Source organism: Alexandromys fortis, unplaced genomic scaffold (assembly GCF_014885135.2).
Source record: "Alexandromys fortis isolate MF-2015 unplaced genomic scaffold, M_Fortis_MF-2015_v1.1 scaffold_213, whole genome shotgun sequence".
NCBI lineage: Eukaryota > Metazoa > Chordata > Mammalia > Rodentia > Cricetidae > Alexandromys > Alexandromys fortis.
The window spans coordinates 638,129-654,139 of NW_026068093.1; the positions used below are offsets into that span (position 1 = coordinate 638,129).

The window sequence follows — 16,011 nt, forward strand, 5'->3', positions numbered from 1 at the left end:
AGGCATCTTTTATCTCACCGATGGCTCAGGAATGCAGCTGCTCATTTCGTCAACAATCAAAAACTAGACCCCAGATCTTTAGATCTGAAACACCATTCTTGTCACTACATATGGCCGGCCACCTACTTTGTGCCTTTACAGGATCAGCTGAGAAACCGTTTATTTTCCATGGAGTTGAAATGCACCGAGTGGAATGGCACCCTTCAAAGTAGGGCAACTGATTTTACCTGTATTCAGTTACCTTGTTCTTTCTTTCTGACACAAGGTTTCTCTGTGTAATAGCCCCAGATGTCCTGGAACTTGCTCTGTAGACCAGGCTGGCCTTGAACTCATAAAGATCCACCTGCTTCTGTTTCCTGAGTGCTGGGATTAAAGGTGTGCACCACCACCAGCTCCAGCACTTTGTAAAAATTATTTTTTTAATTGTATGTGCATTGGTATTTTGCCTGCATGTTTTTGTGAGGGTGTTAGATCCCCTAGAACTGGATTACAGACAGTTGTGAACCACCATGTAGGTGCTGGGAATTGAACCATGGTCCTGTGGAAGAGCAGCCAGAGCTCTTAACTGCTGAGTCATCTCTCCTACCTCTGTAGTCAGTTACTTTTATCTCTTGGGTCAGTGTGTTAATTCCTCTCCAGAGCTCTGAGGTTGTGGTGATTACTTTTAATTATCCACCTGATACAATCTACATCTGGGAGAAATCTCAGCGAGGGATTGTCTGGATCAGGTTGGCATAAAGGCAGGTCTATGGAGTGTCTTGATTTAAGCTAATTGATTGGGAAGACCCAGCCCACTGTGGGCAGCACCATTCCCTAGATCTGGATCTGAACTGTGTAAGAATAGAGGAATCGAGTTAAGTAGTAAGCATGCAGCATGCATTCTCTCCGCCCTTGACTGCATGTGACTGGCTATACCCTGGATTAGTGAGCTAAAGGAAACCCGTTTTTCCCTATGTTACTTTTTGTGTCTTAGTTAAGGTTTTATTACTGTGAAGAGACACCATGACCATGGCAACTATTATAAAGAAAACATGTAATTGGGGTGGCTCACAGTTTCAGAGGTTCAGTCCATTATCATCATGGCCGGGAACATGGAGGTGTGCAGGCCAATGTGCTGCTGGAGGAATAGCTGAGAGTCCTCCATCTTGCAGGAAATAGGAAATCAACTGAGATATTGGGCGGTATCCTGAGTGTAGGAAACCTTAGAGCCCTCCCCAACAGTGGTGCTCTTCCTCCAACAAGGCCATACCCCCTCCAACAAAACCACACCTCCTAATAGTGCCACTCCCTATGAGACTATGGAGGACAGTTACAGTCAAATACCAGAGTAAGGTAATTTTGTCACGGCAGCAGAAACTCGGACAGAGGATAAAGCATAAGATGCTCTTCTAGAGTGGCTGTTTCATCAGCTCACCTAAAGGAAGTGCTGAGGTAGCATCCTTTCACCTGACTGCCTTGTCCTTGCAGATCACGCCCGAATACCTGCAGAGCGTCTGTGTCCGCCTCTTCAGTAACCAGATGCGACAAAGCCTGGCACACAGCGTGGACTTCACAAGGCCTGGGACGGTGAGGCGCCATGAGAGGGGGTGTCCTGGATTGGTCCCCCCAGACTTAGAGTGAACTCACTAAAGAGAGTGAAAGTGTGTGAGAAAGTAACATCCAGGAGACTCAGATGCAGTTGTCTTTGGCAGTCTGGAAATTCCCAGAAGGAAAACAAAACTGTTTTTGAGGAGGGTGCAGCTGAGGGTCAGCCGTTGGGGTGAGCAAGGAAAGATGCTGTTTTGATCTCCCAGGGCAGCTGCTCCTGGGCACTGAGGCCTGGGAGTCCGGAGGATCCAATAGAAACCCTGCTTTGTCTTTTGGAAGAACTCTTAGGGCTGGGACGATGGCTCAGAATATTATATTATACTCAGAATATCATATACATAAGAAATAAATTAATTTAAAAAAAGAGGCTGACACAGGAAGAATTATAGCAAATTTGAGATCAGCTTTGATTACACAGGGAGGGGTGAGACTCATGGGCTGTAGGAGACTGTCTCAAAAACCAAACCAAACAGAGGTAAAGATGAGAATTGCTAGTCTCTTACCCAACCACATAATTATCAGCTCCAGTAAATTTAACATCTGTCTGTCTGTCTGTCTGTCTGTCTTCTCTGTCTACCTATAGTCATTTTATCTAATCTGTCCATTTCCTTTCCTCTGTGGAACCAGTACTGCCCTTCATAGCCACCCCGTCAGTAGGCAGGGGCCCGTACTGTGTGAGTCTTCCATCTGGACTCTAGCTCCTTCCATCTGGACCATTTTCCTGCTCTTCTCTTTGACTTTCATTATGTTGACGTGAGGAAACTCTAGTCCCCAGACTACAGCTTGGCTGGGCATGGTGATACAAGCCTTTAATCCCAGCTTGTAGAAGACAGAGGTAGGTGGATCTCTTGTGAGTTCGAGGCCAGCCTGGTCTACAAAGTGAGTTCTAGGACAACCAGGGCTACCCAGAGAAACCCTGTTTCAAACCCCCCACAACCCCCCCCCCCCCCCCCCCCCGGCAAAGAAAGCAAAGCAGACTACCCTCTTTGTGTTTTGGTATTGCTTTGTGATTGGGCTCAGGTCTTGCATCCCGTGCTGAGTATTCCGGGGGAATGGCACCTCGTCTAGGACAGCACACCTGGAAGTGCACAGTGTCGAGTCAGGGCCTCCTAACCCTGGGTGGCACCAGTGTCCCAAGGACATCCTCAGAGTTCAGGAGCCACCTTCATCCTAGAGCTCTGGCCTGCCTGCTCCTGGTCAGAGGCCCTGATGACCCGCAGTACCCTGTGGGCCAGCTCAACTTTAAATAGGATTTACACACTCACATTAGAATCTTCATAAACAAGGCTGGAGAGATAGCTCAGAGGTTAAGAGCACTGACTTCTTACAGAGGTTCTGAGTTCAATTCCCAGCAACCACATGGTGGCTCACAACTATCTGTAGTGAGATCTGGCGCCCTCCTCTGGCCTGCAGGGATACATGCAGGCAGAACACTGTACACAATAGATGAATGAATCTTAAAAAAAAAGAATCTTCATAAACAGGGGTTGTCTTTACTATTAAAAACAAAATTACAGCTTCCTTCACTCTCAAGTAGATTTAAAGTGGCTTATTGAAAGATAAATATGAAAAATGAAAAAATATAGATGAAAAATAGATTATGGATGACAGGAAACAGAGCTAAGCCAGGGTGAAGGATGGTTGAGCAGTGCCTGTCGCAGTCACTGCACCTCCGAACTGCTGGCCCCAGGCTGGCCCCGACAAAGGAGATGCAGCTTCATGACTCTCTGTGCCGCTATAATGTGGGGGTAGGAAATTTTATTAGGTAATATTCTGTGTGTCCAAAGTACCATGGTGCATGCTACCCACATGACCAGGAAGTACACCCAAAACTGACTCCTGTGCACCCCCACACATCCCTGAAGTAAACTCTTAGGTGCTTATATGTTCTCTGTATGCCCTTTAAAATTAAGATAAAAAGTAATGAAATTTTCTTTTTCTTTTTTTAAATATTTATTTATTTATTTATTATGTATATAATAGTCTGTGTACATGTATGCCTGCAGGCCAGAAGAGGGCAACAGACCTCATTACAGATGGTTGTGAGCCACCATGTGGTTGCTGAGAATTGAACTCAGGACCTTTGGAAGAGCAGGCAATGCTCTTAACCACTGAGCCATCTCTCCAGCCCAAGTAATGAAATTTTCAGGTGTTCATACTTTATAATTTAAAAGCAAGTTAAGTTTGTTTTTTAAAAAGATTTTATGAGTATGTTAAATACATTTTTACTTTTATTTATTATTAATTTATTTGGGTGGGTTGAGATAGAGTCTCTTTTTTTTTTTTTCTTTTCCAGACAGGATTTCTCTGTAGCTTCGGAGCCAGTCCTGGAACTAGCTCTTGTAGACCAGCCTGGCCTCAGACTCACAGAGATCCACCTGCCTCTGCCTCCCAAGAGCTGGGATTAAAGGTGTGCGCCACTACCACCCAGCTAGGACTCGCTGTTTTAAAGATATAAAATAAGTGTTGGCCATCCAGGTTTAAAGAATACACCCTCCTGGGAGGCCTACAGGATAAAGGACTTCAAGTCAGGCAATTGATCAATCACCTAAAACCTGCTAGTAGTTGTAAAATTCACTGCACTGGTTTCCAGTCTGGACTTCTTCACATATCCTCTTCCAAACCAGAAACTAGGACAGAAGAACTAATCAGAGGGTTTGTAAAGATCACCATCAACACTGACAGAGCTCCTGTTGGAGAGCATGGGCTTCTTTTGTGGAGAGAGAGAGAACTATGCTGAGTTCAGGAATTGCATCAGTCTGAATAGCCTACCAAACCTGGACTACTGCTCTCACCACAGAGAAACCACATGGGGGCAGCATAGATGAGCAGGAGCTGGCCTTACCACAGAGCCGCCACACGGGGGCAGCATAGACAACAAGAACTGTCTTAGTTCCTCTAGCCGACTCCACAGTCAGCAGGAATGGCTGGGAGGGTGAAACCGGAGTGCCCTGTTCCACAAACCTCTACCCAGAAAAAAGAAGGACGACTCTGGCAGAAGGCCTCACACACTCCGGGGGGGCTCTTGTGCCTTGTCTCCTCATTCCCAGACTGCTGGGTCCAAAGCTGCCTGTCTGAGCTGGCTGATGGATCTAGTTGCTCCCAGGATTGGCCCTGGTGAGATTCTGCTCTTCTGAGGTAGAGAAGTCTCCTAGATGTCCTGTAGCACTGAATCCTGCATGTCACTTTGTCCCTGTGTGGCTGACCTAACCCGAGTTTCCCTCATCTTTGCCTTACGAGGGCCAGAACTGGGGTAGATAGCAACCTAGTAAAAGAAGTCTGAGTCCTCCCCTGGGCACAGGAGATGAGACAGCTTTCTAGGATTCTGGAAGGACATCCATGCTGCGGTGACATTTTCCACCAACCAGCAGCAGCTCTGAGCACGCTGGTGATCACATGACAGTATAAACAGTCTCCCTGTGTAGCCTGCCTCTGCCTCCTACTGCTGAGGTTACAGGTGTGCGCCACCATGCCAGCTTACAATCCCTGTACAATGACAAAACCTTGGATCTGCATTTTCTAGACTATATGCCCGTTGTTTTAAAAAATAATTGTATTACTATCTTAATAATTATGTGTATGTGAATGTGGCAGTACCCAGAAGAAGGGCATTGGATCCGCTAGAACTGGAATTCCAGGAGGGTGTAAGCTGCCCGCTATCAGTGCTGGGAACTGAACTCAGATCCTCCACCAGAGCGGCAAATGCTCCTAAACTCTGAGTATCTGTGTCCCCTGTGATGGAATGCACGCCTAGTGCTTAGGTCACACGGGTCACATGCAGTCAGAGGGAGCGTGGTGCTAGTTCATCCCTCTGTGACCTGCCCAAGAGTCAGCTCAACCACTCGGGCTAGTGCTATTTGAACATTCGTCTTGAAAACAGCAATTTAAGAATAAATATAGCGACCACAGACCTTCCCCTTCCCCCATGGCTTATCTGCTGCCTCACACAGCATGTGTTAAATACACCTCCTCCAGACCTTTACAGAATGGATGTGCATGTTCTTCTGCTCCTCAGCCTTTAGCTCAATAGGACTGTTGTGCTTGTGTTTTATTGTTTTGAGACAGGTCCCAGGCTCGCCTGGAACTCAATCCTGTTTCAGATCTTTCCAGTGCTGGGGTTCCATGTGAGCACTACCTTGTCTGGCCTTACTACGTGTGTGTGTGTGTGTGTGTGTGTGTGTGTTTTCAAGATAGGGTTTCTCTGTGTAATCTTGGCTGTTCTAGAACTTGCACTGTAGACCAGGCTGGCTTCTAACTCACAGAGATCTGCCTGCCTCTGCCTCCCGAGTGCTGGGATTAAAGACAAGTACCACCTCTGCCAGGCTATTTAACTACATTTTTTTAGAGCATTCTCTGTCCTTATTAGTGTGCTTTTTAGTGCCCTTACTTTATGGAGGTGTTGCTATTCAGTTGGTTGGTTGGTTGGTTGGTTGGTTGGTTGGTTTTTTGAGACTGGGCTTCTCTGTGTAGTCCTGCTGCTGTTCTGGAATTCACTAGTAGACCAAGGTGGACTTGAACTCACAGAGGTCCCCCTGCCTCTGCCTCCTGAGTGATTACACATGGTTATCACCATACCCAGCACTTTGTAGGGTTTTAATGGAGGACAGTGTGGTCATCTCCGTGGTCTCTGGCGTGGAGATGACCATCCGGCCTGTGGCTGTCTCGGAGCTGCATCTACATTTGTGTGCGCTGCTGCTGTGGCTATGAAAGCACGTGCCCCCCCACCACCACTCTGCCACTGTTCTCCAGATACACATGAACATAGAAGTCCTCGAGGACAGGTGAGGCACAGTCCTTCCCACCCCATGCCAAGGGTTTGCCAAGAGAGTGACTGACCCTGAGAAAAAGCCCAGGCCAACTCTCCAGTTGAAATACAAGCCATATCCCCCCTAGATGAGTCCCAAGGCCTAGTGGTAGCCTCCAGGGCTGTGAGTTCATGAGATATTTTCATTGAAATGAATCCTTATTTGGACAAACAGTGCAACTGGGAACTAGTCCTCCCTTTCCCAAATCTCCAGGTGAGGGTGTATTGGAAGTGAGTTAAAATACCTCCATGATAGCAGTAAATCCAAAAAGGCGTAGGAAATGGGAACCGTGGAGGGCACCTGCATCCGCGCTATCCTTTGTTTGGGTAAAATGCTATAGGGGTGGCCTGTGTAGCTGTTGAGGGTCGGGGCCACACGGGTTGTGGTGCCCCTCTCTCACAGTGGCCAGTATGGTCATTGAGGGTCGGGGCCACACAAGTTTTGCTCTCTCAGGGTGACCTGTATGGCCAGCCGTTGAGGGTCGGGGCCACACATGGCTCTTCTTCCTGTTGTGTAGTCCTTGCTCTGGCTGAAGCTCAGCATCTGTACCCTCCTCCCCTCCTGGTGACTTCCCTAAGTCTTCAAAGGGTACATGCAGCTAGCCACATGGCTCTACTTCAGGCTCAGTGTGGTGAGCCAGTCACGTGCAGAGATCCTGTCCCCTTGCTGTTACTGCACACAGATGTGTCTGTGAGACAGTTCATACCTTTCTTCTTTAATCAGCTGGTACCATTACTGACCGTTAGCTCTGACCTTTCCCTAGCTCCAGACATTGTCTTCCAGCCTCTTTCCACAAACATTTTACATGCCCACCATTCACTCTGCCCTGTTTCCTGTTGTGGAGAGTGACACTCTGTGAAGCACCTGGAGGTCACCCGTGTGCACTGGTCATCGGGATCTGGCGAAGAGGCTCATTTCTGCTGTTAGTTGCTCAGTGTGGCTGGGACTGTCCCCAGTTTGCGCCTGCTTTGAGCTAGGACCTTCTCTGTGTCTTGCTGGTCACTCAGCTTTCTGGGCGCATCTGTTTGTTTATATTTTGTACCCCAGGAAGGAGTCAGGTATCTTAGTGGTAGCAATCACGCCACCCCTTTGCTAGGTGATCCTTTGCTTGAGGGGAAAGTGGCTCTCCTGTACACACCTCTTCTGGCCACACAGTCCCTCATGGACGATCCCCCAGTTGCAGGCTGAGGCCTTGTGTGTCCCACTGTGGTCTGAGCCTCTCTGGAGTTTCCTCAGGAGTGTCCGTAGCATGGCAGATGGCGGAAGTGTTCCTGGATCGCCGCATGGGGCTGAGGGGTCAAGCTGCCACCCCTTTTCTGCTCCTAGATAGGCCAAGCACTTCTTCCTTCTAGCTTTTGTATGTTTTGTTTTGGAGACAGGGTTGCATTGCCCTGCATAGTTCTGACTGTCCTGAAACTCACTCTATAGACCAAGCTGGCCTCAAAATCATAGAAATCCATCCACCTCTGCTTCCCAAGTGCAGGGATTCCAGGCATACGCCACTTCCAGCCTTTCTTGTGCTCACATTTTTCAAAACTGTTTGCAGACTAAACCTGGCCCAGAATACACTAACTTTGATTTAGGAAGCGTGCTGCCTGGTGAGATTCCTGGCTCACTGCTGTGCAAGGCGCCTTGGTAGAAGGCCTCTCTCCCTCCTGAATTGCCCCTAGGAGTACTTTCCTGATGTCACACCTGCATGGAGCTCTCCAGCTCTCCACCGATAGCCTGTCAGCGCAGGTCCTCAGGTGGTTCCCAGCAGCTGTCCCAGGCCTACAGCTGGTCCTCACCTCCAGTACACCAGTACACCGGTCCTCAGGCCACCCTGCTGAGAAGGCGGGGCTCCTGGGCTTCCAGTGCCTGGGGAGAGGTGAAGTGTTCACCTTTGTCTCCACAGCTAAGAATCCCTGGAGCTTTCACTGACCGGATTCAGTAGTTGACACCTTGGTTTATGGCTTGTTCTGCTGTGTCCTCTGTCTGTGTCCTGAAGAAGCTTCCCAGCCTTCCTTCAGCGCTTCCTCAGGTGGACTCCACCTCTAACCTTTCAGGGAGGCTGGGAACACTCTCTGCAGTCTGTGTCTCACCCTGCAGCTGTCCTGGCAGTCAAATAGCACCCTCTCCAACCAACTCAGGCCTCCATAACAAGGGCGTCTTTTCTGGGCTTGCTCCTTCAGCATTCAGAATCCGCTGTTGGGTCAGGCAGTAGCGGTGCACACCTTTAGTCCCAGCACTTGGGGGAGGCAGTGGAAGGTGGATCTCTGCGTGTTCAAGGCCGGCCTGGTCTACTAGTAAGTTATGGGACAACCAGGGCTACCGAGAATCCTCCCTCAAAAAAATATAAAAACAAACAAAAAATCCACTTGCCTCAGTAGAGGGATTAGTTCTGACTGAGAGGGATTTTCTCCTGCTGGGGCTGTCGCTTGCCAGCTGTTGGGCTCTGCATGTTCTGTACACACTGCAGTGCCTGCAGCCATGGAGCAGTGACGCAAATGCGGATAGCAGTAGCAGTGCTCTTTACTGGCTCGAGAGCCTGCAGCGGTTGGTGTTTGTGTGTGATGACCAACACTTCTGGGCTGGGATATAGCCTTGGATTTAGTCCCCAGCACCGCACAAACCAGGAGTAGTGGCTCAAACCTGCAGTCACAGTAGTCAGGAGGACCGGTCATTCTCAGTTAACTAGTGACTTTGAAGGTAGCCTGGGCTACCTGAGGTCCTGTCTCAAAACCTATAAGATGGAAAGAAGAGTTTCTTTGAAGTCCCCACACCTTGAGTTGCTTTCTTTCCTCTGCTTAGTTTTTCTCAGGTCTGCTTCATTCCGCCCTCCTCTTCTCTTTTTCTTTGCAGAGTGAGGGTGCTAGGCAAACACTGCCATTTGGCTATGCCTATCCTCTTCTCTCCAAGTCCTTTGAAGCCAGTTCCAAACACTGTCTCACCAATAAATAAAATACCCACATCTAACAGAGAGATTTAAGAAATAAACACTAGGAGGCTGGAGAGATGGCTCATTGGTTAAGAGAGTAGATTGTTCTTCCAGAATACCCTAGTTCAATTCCAAACACCCATATGGCAGCTCACAACTGTCTGTAACTCCAGGACCCAACACCCTCACATACATAGGCAAAACAACACACATACAGGCAAATTACACATACATACAGGCAAAACACCATTAAAAAATAAGAAGAAAAGAAAAGAAATAAATATAACCCACAAACAAATAGAATCAACAAGAACCCTCCACACCAGTTCAGCCTATATTCAAATTTCTTTTTTTTTTTTTTTTGTTTGTTTTGCTTTGTTTTTTTCAAGACAAGGTTTCTCTGTGAATCTGTGGAACCTGTCCTGGAACTCACTTTGTAGACCAGGCTGGCCTTAAACCCACAGAGATCCACCTACCTCTGCCTCCTGAGTGCTGGGATTAAAGGTATGCGCCACCACACGGCCAGCCTATACTCAAATTCCTTAATGTCTAGAGTTTCTTTTACATTTGGTTTGTGTTGTCCTACACATACCTCATGCTACATTTCTTTATCCCTCTATATTCCTCATATTTAATCTGGCAATGCCCGTGGTGAAGATGATGTGTACTTGCACAGTGCACATAAGCTAGATGGGACTGGGACTGTCAATAAAGGAGGTGGCCAACTGGCCTGCACACAGGGTGAAGGGGCGAGGTAAAAGGGAATTGTAAATTCTTCCTTTATTTATGTGTATTGATGTTTTACCTGCAGGTATATCTGTGTGAGAGTGTCTGGTCCCCCAGAATTGGAGTTAGAGACAGTTATGAGCTGCCATGTGGGTGCTGGGAATTGAACCTGAGTCAGTGTTCTTCACCACTAAGCCATCATTCCAGCCCCCCCCCCTAAATTTTTTCTTTTTCTTTTTTTCCCCCAAGGCAGGTTTCTCAGTGTAGCCTTGGCTGGGCTGGAATCATCTGTAGACCAGGCTGGCCTTGGAGCACACTCTGCAGCAGATGCTTTGCAAACGGCTGCTTCTGTGCTGTTAGCGGGGCGAGGGCTGATGTCCTGCCGTCGGGGTTTAACACGGTCTGTTTGCTCTGTCCTCCCACAGGCCTCAACCATGTTGCGAGCCTCCTTGGTTCCTGAGTAAGTAATCATGCTTAGAAGTTTTCATGAATTGTGTTCTAAAATTTGACTTACTTTTATTTTATGTGTATGGGTGCTTTGCCTGTGTGTATGTCTATACATCACCTGCCTGCCTGGTGCCTGCCGAGGCCAGAAGATGGCATTGGATACCCTAGAACTGGATTTACACATGACTGTGACCACCATGTGGATGCTGGGAACCAAATGCAGGTCTTCTGGAAGAGCAGCCAGTGCTCTTAACCAAAGAGCCATCTCTCCAGCTCCGTACTCCTATCTATATGCGAAACTGGAATTCAAGATAATTTAACTAAACATTCAACTACATGTGTATATGGAAAGAAGGAAATACCAATGATTATAAATAATGCTAAACTAGATTTATCTTTTAATATTGACTCTTATAAGGTAGCATGAAATAGCAAAAAACTATTGGCTTATTTCTCTGATATTCTCTAGAAATAAATTCTGTCCTCCTGCCTCAGCCTCCAGGTTCTGAAATTATAAGTATTAGCCACGTACCCAGTTTGTTATAGTAATTTTGAGATGTAAATAGATGATTACAAAAATTCTTTTTAAAAATTCTCTTTTGAAAATGTGTTCGCGCGCGTGTGTGTGTGTGTGTGTGTGTGTGTGTGTGTGTGTGTCCCAGCTCACCTATATGTATACCACATGCACACAGTGCTTTCAGAGGCCAAAAGAAATTGGAGTTACAGATGGTTGTGAGCTGCCATGTTGGTACTGAGAATAGAACCTGGGTCCTCTGCAAAGCAGCCAGTTCCCTTAACTGTTGAGCCATCTCTCCAGCCCCCCAAGACTTCCCAGTGTTAACATTTTCCACAAGCCCTGTGCAGTTAGCAAAGGCAGAAGGTCAGCATGGGTGTGGGTGTTGGCCTTGAGTGACACAGCCTGTAATCACTGCACTTGGGAGGCTGAGGTGGGAGGGGCAGCCTCGGCCACACAATGAGACCCTGTTGGAACACGAAAACCAAAACAAAACCTAGTATGCATTTTGTCTTATTATGGAAAATTTGTATGCCATTGAAATCTAAGAAGAAATAAATTTAGACTACATAAAATCCATCATGCAGGGCTGAGCCGGCTGAGCTGGGTGGGGGCCTGGATGCTAGGCTCCCGGTGGAAGAAGGCTCTGTCTATTTTGTGAGCCCACAGTTGTGGTGGCATTTGAGCCACTGATAGTTCCTTGAGTTTTCATCAATATCTGAGTTCGGGAGATGGAATGACATGTCCCTTTGCCCTTTTTCTTCTCTTTGAACTTGCGATGCTGAGTAGGAAGTTGAAGGATGTCCCATTACTGCCCTCCCTGGATTATGAGAAACTGAAGAAGGATTTGATTTGGGGCAGTGACCGCTTGAAAGCCTTCTTGTTGCAGGCTCTGCGCTGGGTAGGTATCGTCCCCTCGAATTTAGAAACAAACAGGGAACACTCAGCACTGCTTTTCTTGGCTGGCTACCTGGTAACTTGGCTGGTAACTCATAATCCCTCAGTTAAAGATCCCTTCCTGCTGCCTGCCACCAAGACCTGGGGTTAAAAGCTGCTCTAGCCAGGTATGGGAGCACATGCCTTTATTCCCAGCTGGCAGAAGGTAGAGGTAGGTACAGTTCTGAAGTTCAGGGCCAGCCTGGTCTACACACCAGGTCCAGCCCAGCCCAGGGCTATATAGTGAGGCTCCACCTCCACCCACAGCTCCTGAGTAGTCCGTGGCCTTTATCTAAAGCACTCTGTACTGGTGTCAGTTACCGTTGCCTGCATGTGGACTGTGGCTGCCACTGCTGTTCAACCCCTACCTGGTCAGGTGCTAAAATCAGCTAGGAGCCTTAATGTTTGTTAGAGCCCAGTCACAACTCCAGAGACCGCTGGTTTAGCCCCACTGGGTAGGCCTCAACTGAATTCCCATTCTTTAGTCCTTAGGTTGACCAGTTGAAGCCAGTGGTTGGTTTTCAAGTGTTACAGACCCCCCCTACACCCTCAAAAAGTTTTGAGGCCCCCAAAGAGTTTTGTTTATGTGGATTTTCTCTTAACAGTATTTATACGATTAGAAAATTAGAATAGAAAAATTAAGAATTTATCATTCCCTGTAAATAGCAATAACTGGTTTTCAAAAAACAAACCAAATGTGTGCAGAGTGGCGTTGTTCATCTCTGTAACTGTCTTCATTGTGTGCCCCGAGGAGGGTTCCGGGTTCTCAAACCCTGCTTTTGTGTTAGGCTTCCTAGTGTCCCATCTACACAGTCTGAGAAAGTGGTCAGGAGCATGGCAGAACGCATCTTAGTGTAGTCACTGTGAAAATTGTCATGTCCCCTCCAGTTCTGAAAGTTGGGGGGGATGCCCAGAGCTTTCTGAACTTCACTTTGAGAATTACTGACCAAAACCTTTCACCAAAGAGCGTATTCTAACTCACGATAGCGTAGTGTCAAGCTCCTTTGTGGGCCCCGTATTTCAGGATCCACTGGTACCAGAATTCTTTGAGCAGCTTCCCTACCTTTGAGTGGAAACAGTCCTCACTGGTACTTAGCATCTGGTGGTGCTTCCTGGACTCTGCCTGATTGGGAACTATGAGGAATACTTGGGACCCAAGGGGAGAACCCCCTGGTACCTGCTCTGTTTGTAGGGGCTTGCTGACCAGGGTGGGCGGGAAGCCTGAGTGATCATCAAGAGCTGCCCCAACCCTGGTTTGCTTGTGTCTGTTGGTGTTACCACACTCACCTGGTTGCCTGAGTTTGCCACCCAGCACTGGCTCAGTCGGCCGTCCCTGGGCCTCTTGCTGGAAGAAAGCAGGCATCTTAACCAGATAATCAGGAAGGCATGCGGGTATTCAGTGGCTGTGCCTATTTTCTTCTCCAGGGCCCCATGCAGCCTCTTGGCTCCTCAGGAATTCCCCATGTGACATTCTTGGCACAGTCCTTCAGCAGTCCCCTCTTCAGTGGTGATCAGATCAACCAGCAGCATCTTCCTCCCCTGAAGGCCTCTCCTTCCTCCTGTGTGTTGTGTCTGTTGGCTCTGGCCTTTGTCTGGGTGTTTAAGCTTTTCCTGGAAAAGTAAGCATATTTGCCCATTTGTCAGGGACGCAGCTTTCTCCTGTCCTAACTATACACTGCCTCGTGCACCTGCACGTCACACACACCTTCCCACCCAAGCTTTTTTCTTCTGTGGATATCACACAAATATATACGGCAGCAAAGCAGATTTAATGGCTCCCTAAATTCCAACCAGCTCACCAACCTTTCTCCCATCTGCCCCCTCCCAGCCATTGCTCATCAGGCCCTGTAGGATAGGGCCACTGAGAGCCTTCAACAGGTAGCCTGGGCCCCACTTTGTGAGCTAGGCCACACCCACCCCACCCCCTCCACACACTCGCCTTCCTCCCTGCTGCTTGACCATCTGCTCACCCTTCAGGGCCTAGCTCTTGCCTCTGTAGAAGTTTGTAATTTGGTTTTTCTTTGCAGCGCTTGACCACATCCCATCCTGGAGAGCAGAGGGAGACGGTCCTGCAAGCCTATATCAGCAATGACCTCTTGGATTGTCACAGCCACAACCAGGTCGGTAAGAGGGGGCCAGGGCCTTCTGTAGTAGGGAAGCACTTAGCAGACTTGAGGCTTTGGTTTCTCTTGATTGTCAGTGTGCTGACCTTTGAGTATGAGCTTATCAGTTGCTTGAGGTCTGTGTTCACCTCTTGACCTCCTCTTCAGTTCTGGAGATTCCCAAACAAGCCAGGTGCCTTGATGGGCTCTGCAGATCTTCTGTTCATCTTCCCTCGCCCCCTTCCGTCCTCCCATTTTCAGAATTCAAAGTCAATGTGTTGCATTAGTGTTTTTTGTCTAAGTGCTACAATCTCTGCAGCCATTGAAGACTGTAGTTCCTTCAAGCACATGTTACTTGTTTTGTTGTTTGTTTTGTTCAGGTGTTGTTGTTTGTGTTAGGGTCTTTTATTTTTAAGATTTTTTAAAAAATCTTATGTGTATGGGTATTTTGCACCTGCATGTATGTATACCACATGTATGCACTGCCTGTGGAGGCCAGAAGGCAGTGTCAGATCTCCTGGAACTGGAATCACAGTTGTGAACCCGCAGTGGGTGCTAAGAATTATATCCTATGCTCTGGAAAAAAAGCTAGTCAGTGCTCTTAACTGCTGAGCCATCTCTCCAACCCTTTGTATTAGGATCTTACATAGTTCAGGCTGGCTTCATATTTTCTGTGTGGGCTGAAGCTGACCTTGAACTTCTGAACTTCGTGCCTCTACAATCTCCTGGACCCTGGGATTATAGACTTGTGCCCATGGCTGGTTTCCATGGTGCTGGGGATCAAACTGAGGGCTTCATGCATACTATACAACAGAGCTCATCCTCACCCCTGTTTGTTTCTAAGAAGGAATGACTTAAAGTTCTCTAAAGACAACTTGCCGGGTCAGAAGACTCCTTGGTAATGCAGATGCTGGGCCACCATGACTCCAAAATGGATCAGGCTGTTTGGGCGGGAAACTGAACTGGTTGGCTAGCTATTTCTCCCTTAGTGGTCCTCAGAGTTCAGTGTGTAGCATAGCATCGGCAACCTGAAGGAACTTCTGTCATTGTAGACATCTGACAGATCTAACTCTGCAGCATTATGTGTGCATCTCAAGAGCCTGCTTCCTTAATGCAAGAACTATTGTCTTTCCGAATCCATAGTTCCACTTACCATTCGCAGAAGTTAATATCGAAAATATTTGAAAATTTTGAAGTTGTTATTCCATTACCTAAATTAAGAAATAGAAACTTAGACCAGAGAGATGGCTCAGCCATTAAAGGCCAGGCTCACAACCAAAAACATAAGAAATAGAAACTTCTAGCGTTTTGGGAACTTCTAGGCAACCCCTTTTCTTTATAAAGAAGTAGCCACAAAACCAATCTCAGAGCGAAGGAGGCAAAAGTCTACATGGTAGTCCAGGCTACATAGACCCTGTCTAAAAGAAAAGAGAAGAAGGAAAGAAAAGAGAGAAAGAGCCAAATTTTAAAAATTACATCCCAACTTATAAAAATTATAATATCCTGTGTTAGGGTTTCTAATGCTGTGAAGAGACACCATGACCACAACAGCTCTTACAAAGGAAAACATTAAAAGGGGGTAGCTTACAGTTTCAGGGGTTTAGTCCGTTATCATCATGGTGGGGCATGGTAACATGCAGACAGACACAGTGCTGGAGAAGAACCTGAGGGTTCTGCGTCTTGATCCACAGGCAACAGGAAGTGAACTGAGTACCACACTGAGCATTGCTTGAGCAAAAAAGACCTCAAAGCCCCCTCCCACAGTGACATACTTTCTCCAACAAGGCCACACCCACTCCAGCAAGGCCACACCTCCTAGTAGTACCACTCCATTTGGGGGCCATTTTCTTTCAAACCACCACATTCCACTCCCTGGCCTCAAAGGCTTGTAGCCATATAATGCAAAAATGAATTCAGTCCAACTTCAAAAGTCCCCAGTCTATGATAGTTTTCAAATTTATTTAAAAGTCTAAAGTT

The 16,011-nt window shown here is 47.4% G+C and overlaps 2 protein-coding genes across 12 annotated transcripts in view; one reads left to right on the forward strand and one right to left on the reverse strand.

Moving 5' to 3' along the window:
• The window catches only part of Htr2b (5-hydroxytryptamine receptor 2B), a 748,006-nt gene that overhangs the window by 84,678 nt on the left and 647,317 nt on the right, over positions 1-16,011 (reverse strand). The window lies entirely within an intron of this gene.
• The window catches only part of Armc9 (armadillo repeat containing 9), a 137,292-nt gene that overhangs the window by 26,958 nt on the left and 94,323 nt on the right, over positions 1-16,011 (forward strand). For all 4 annotated transcript variants that reach the window (XM_050123108.1, XM_050123109.1, XM_050123110.1 and 1 more), the window contains exons 9-12: positions 1,468-1,566; positions 10,461-10,495; positions 11,786-11,897; positions 13,960-14,052. In XM_050123108.1, the coding sequence (XP_049979065.1) occupies positions 1,468-1,566; positions 10,461-10,495; positions 11,786-11,897; positions 13,960-14,052 (339 nt within the window). The remainder of the gene's footprint in view (positions 1-1,467; positions 1,567-10,460; positions 10,496-11,785; positions 11,898-13,959; positions 14,053-16,011) is intronic.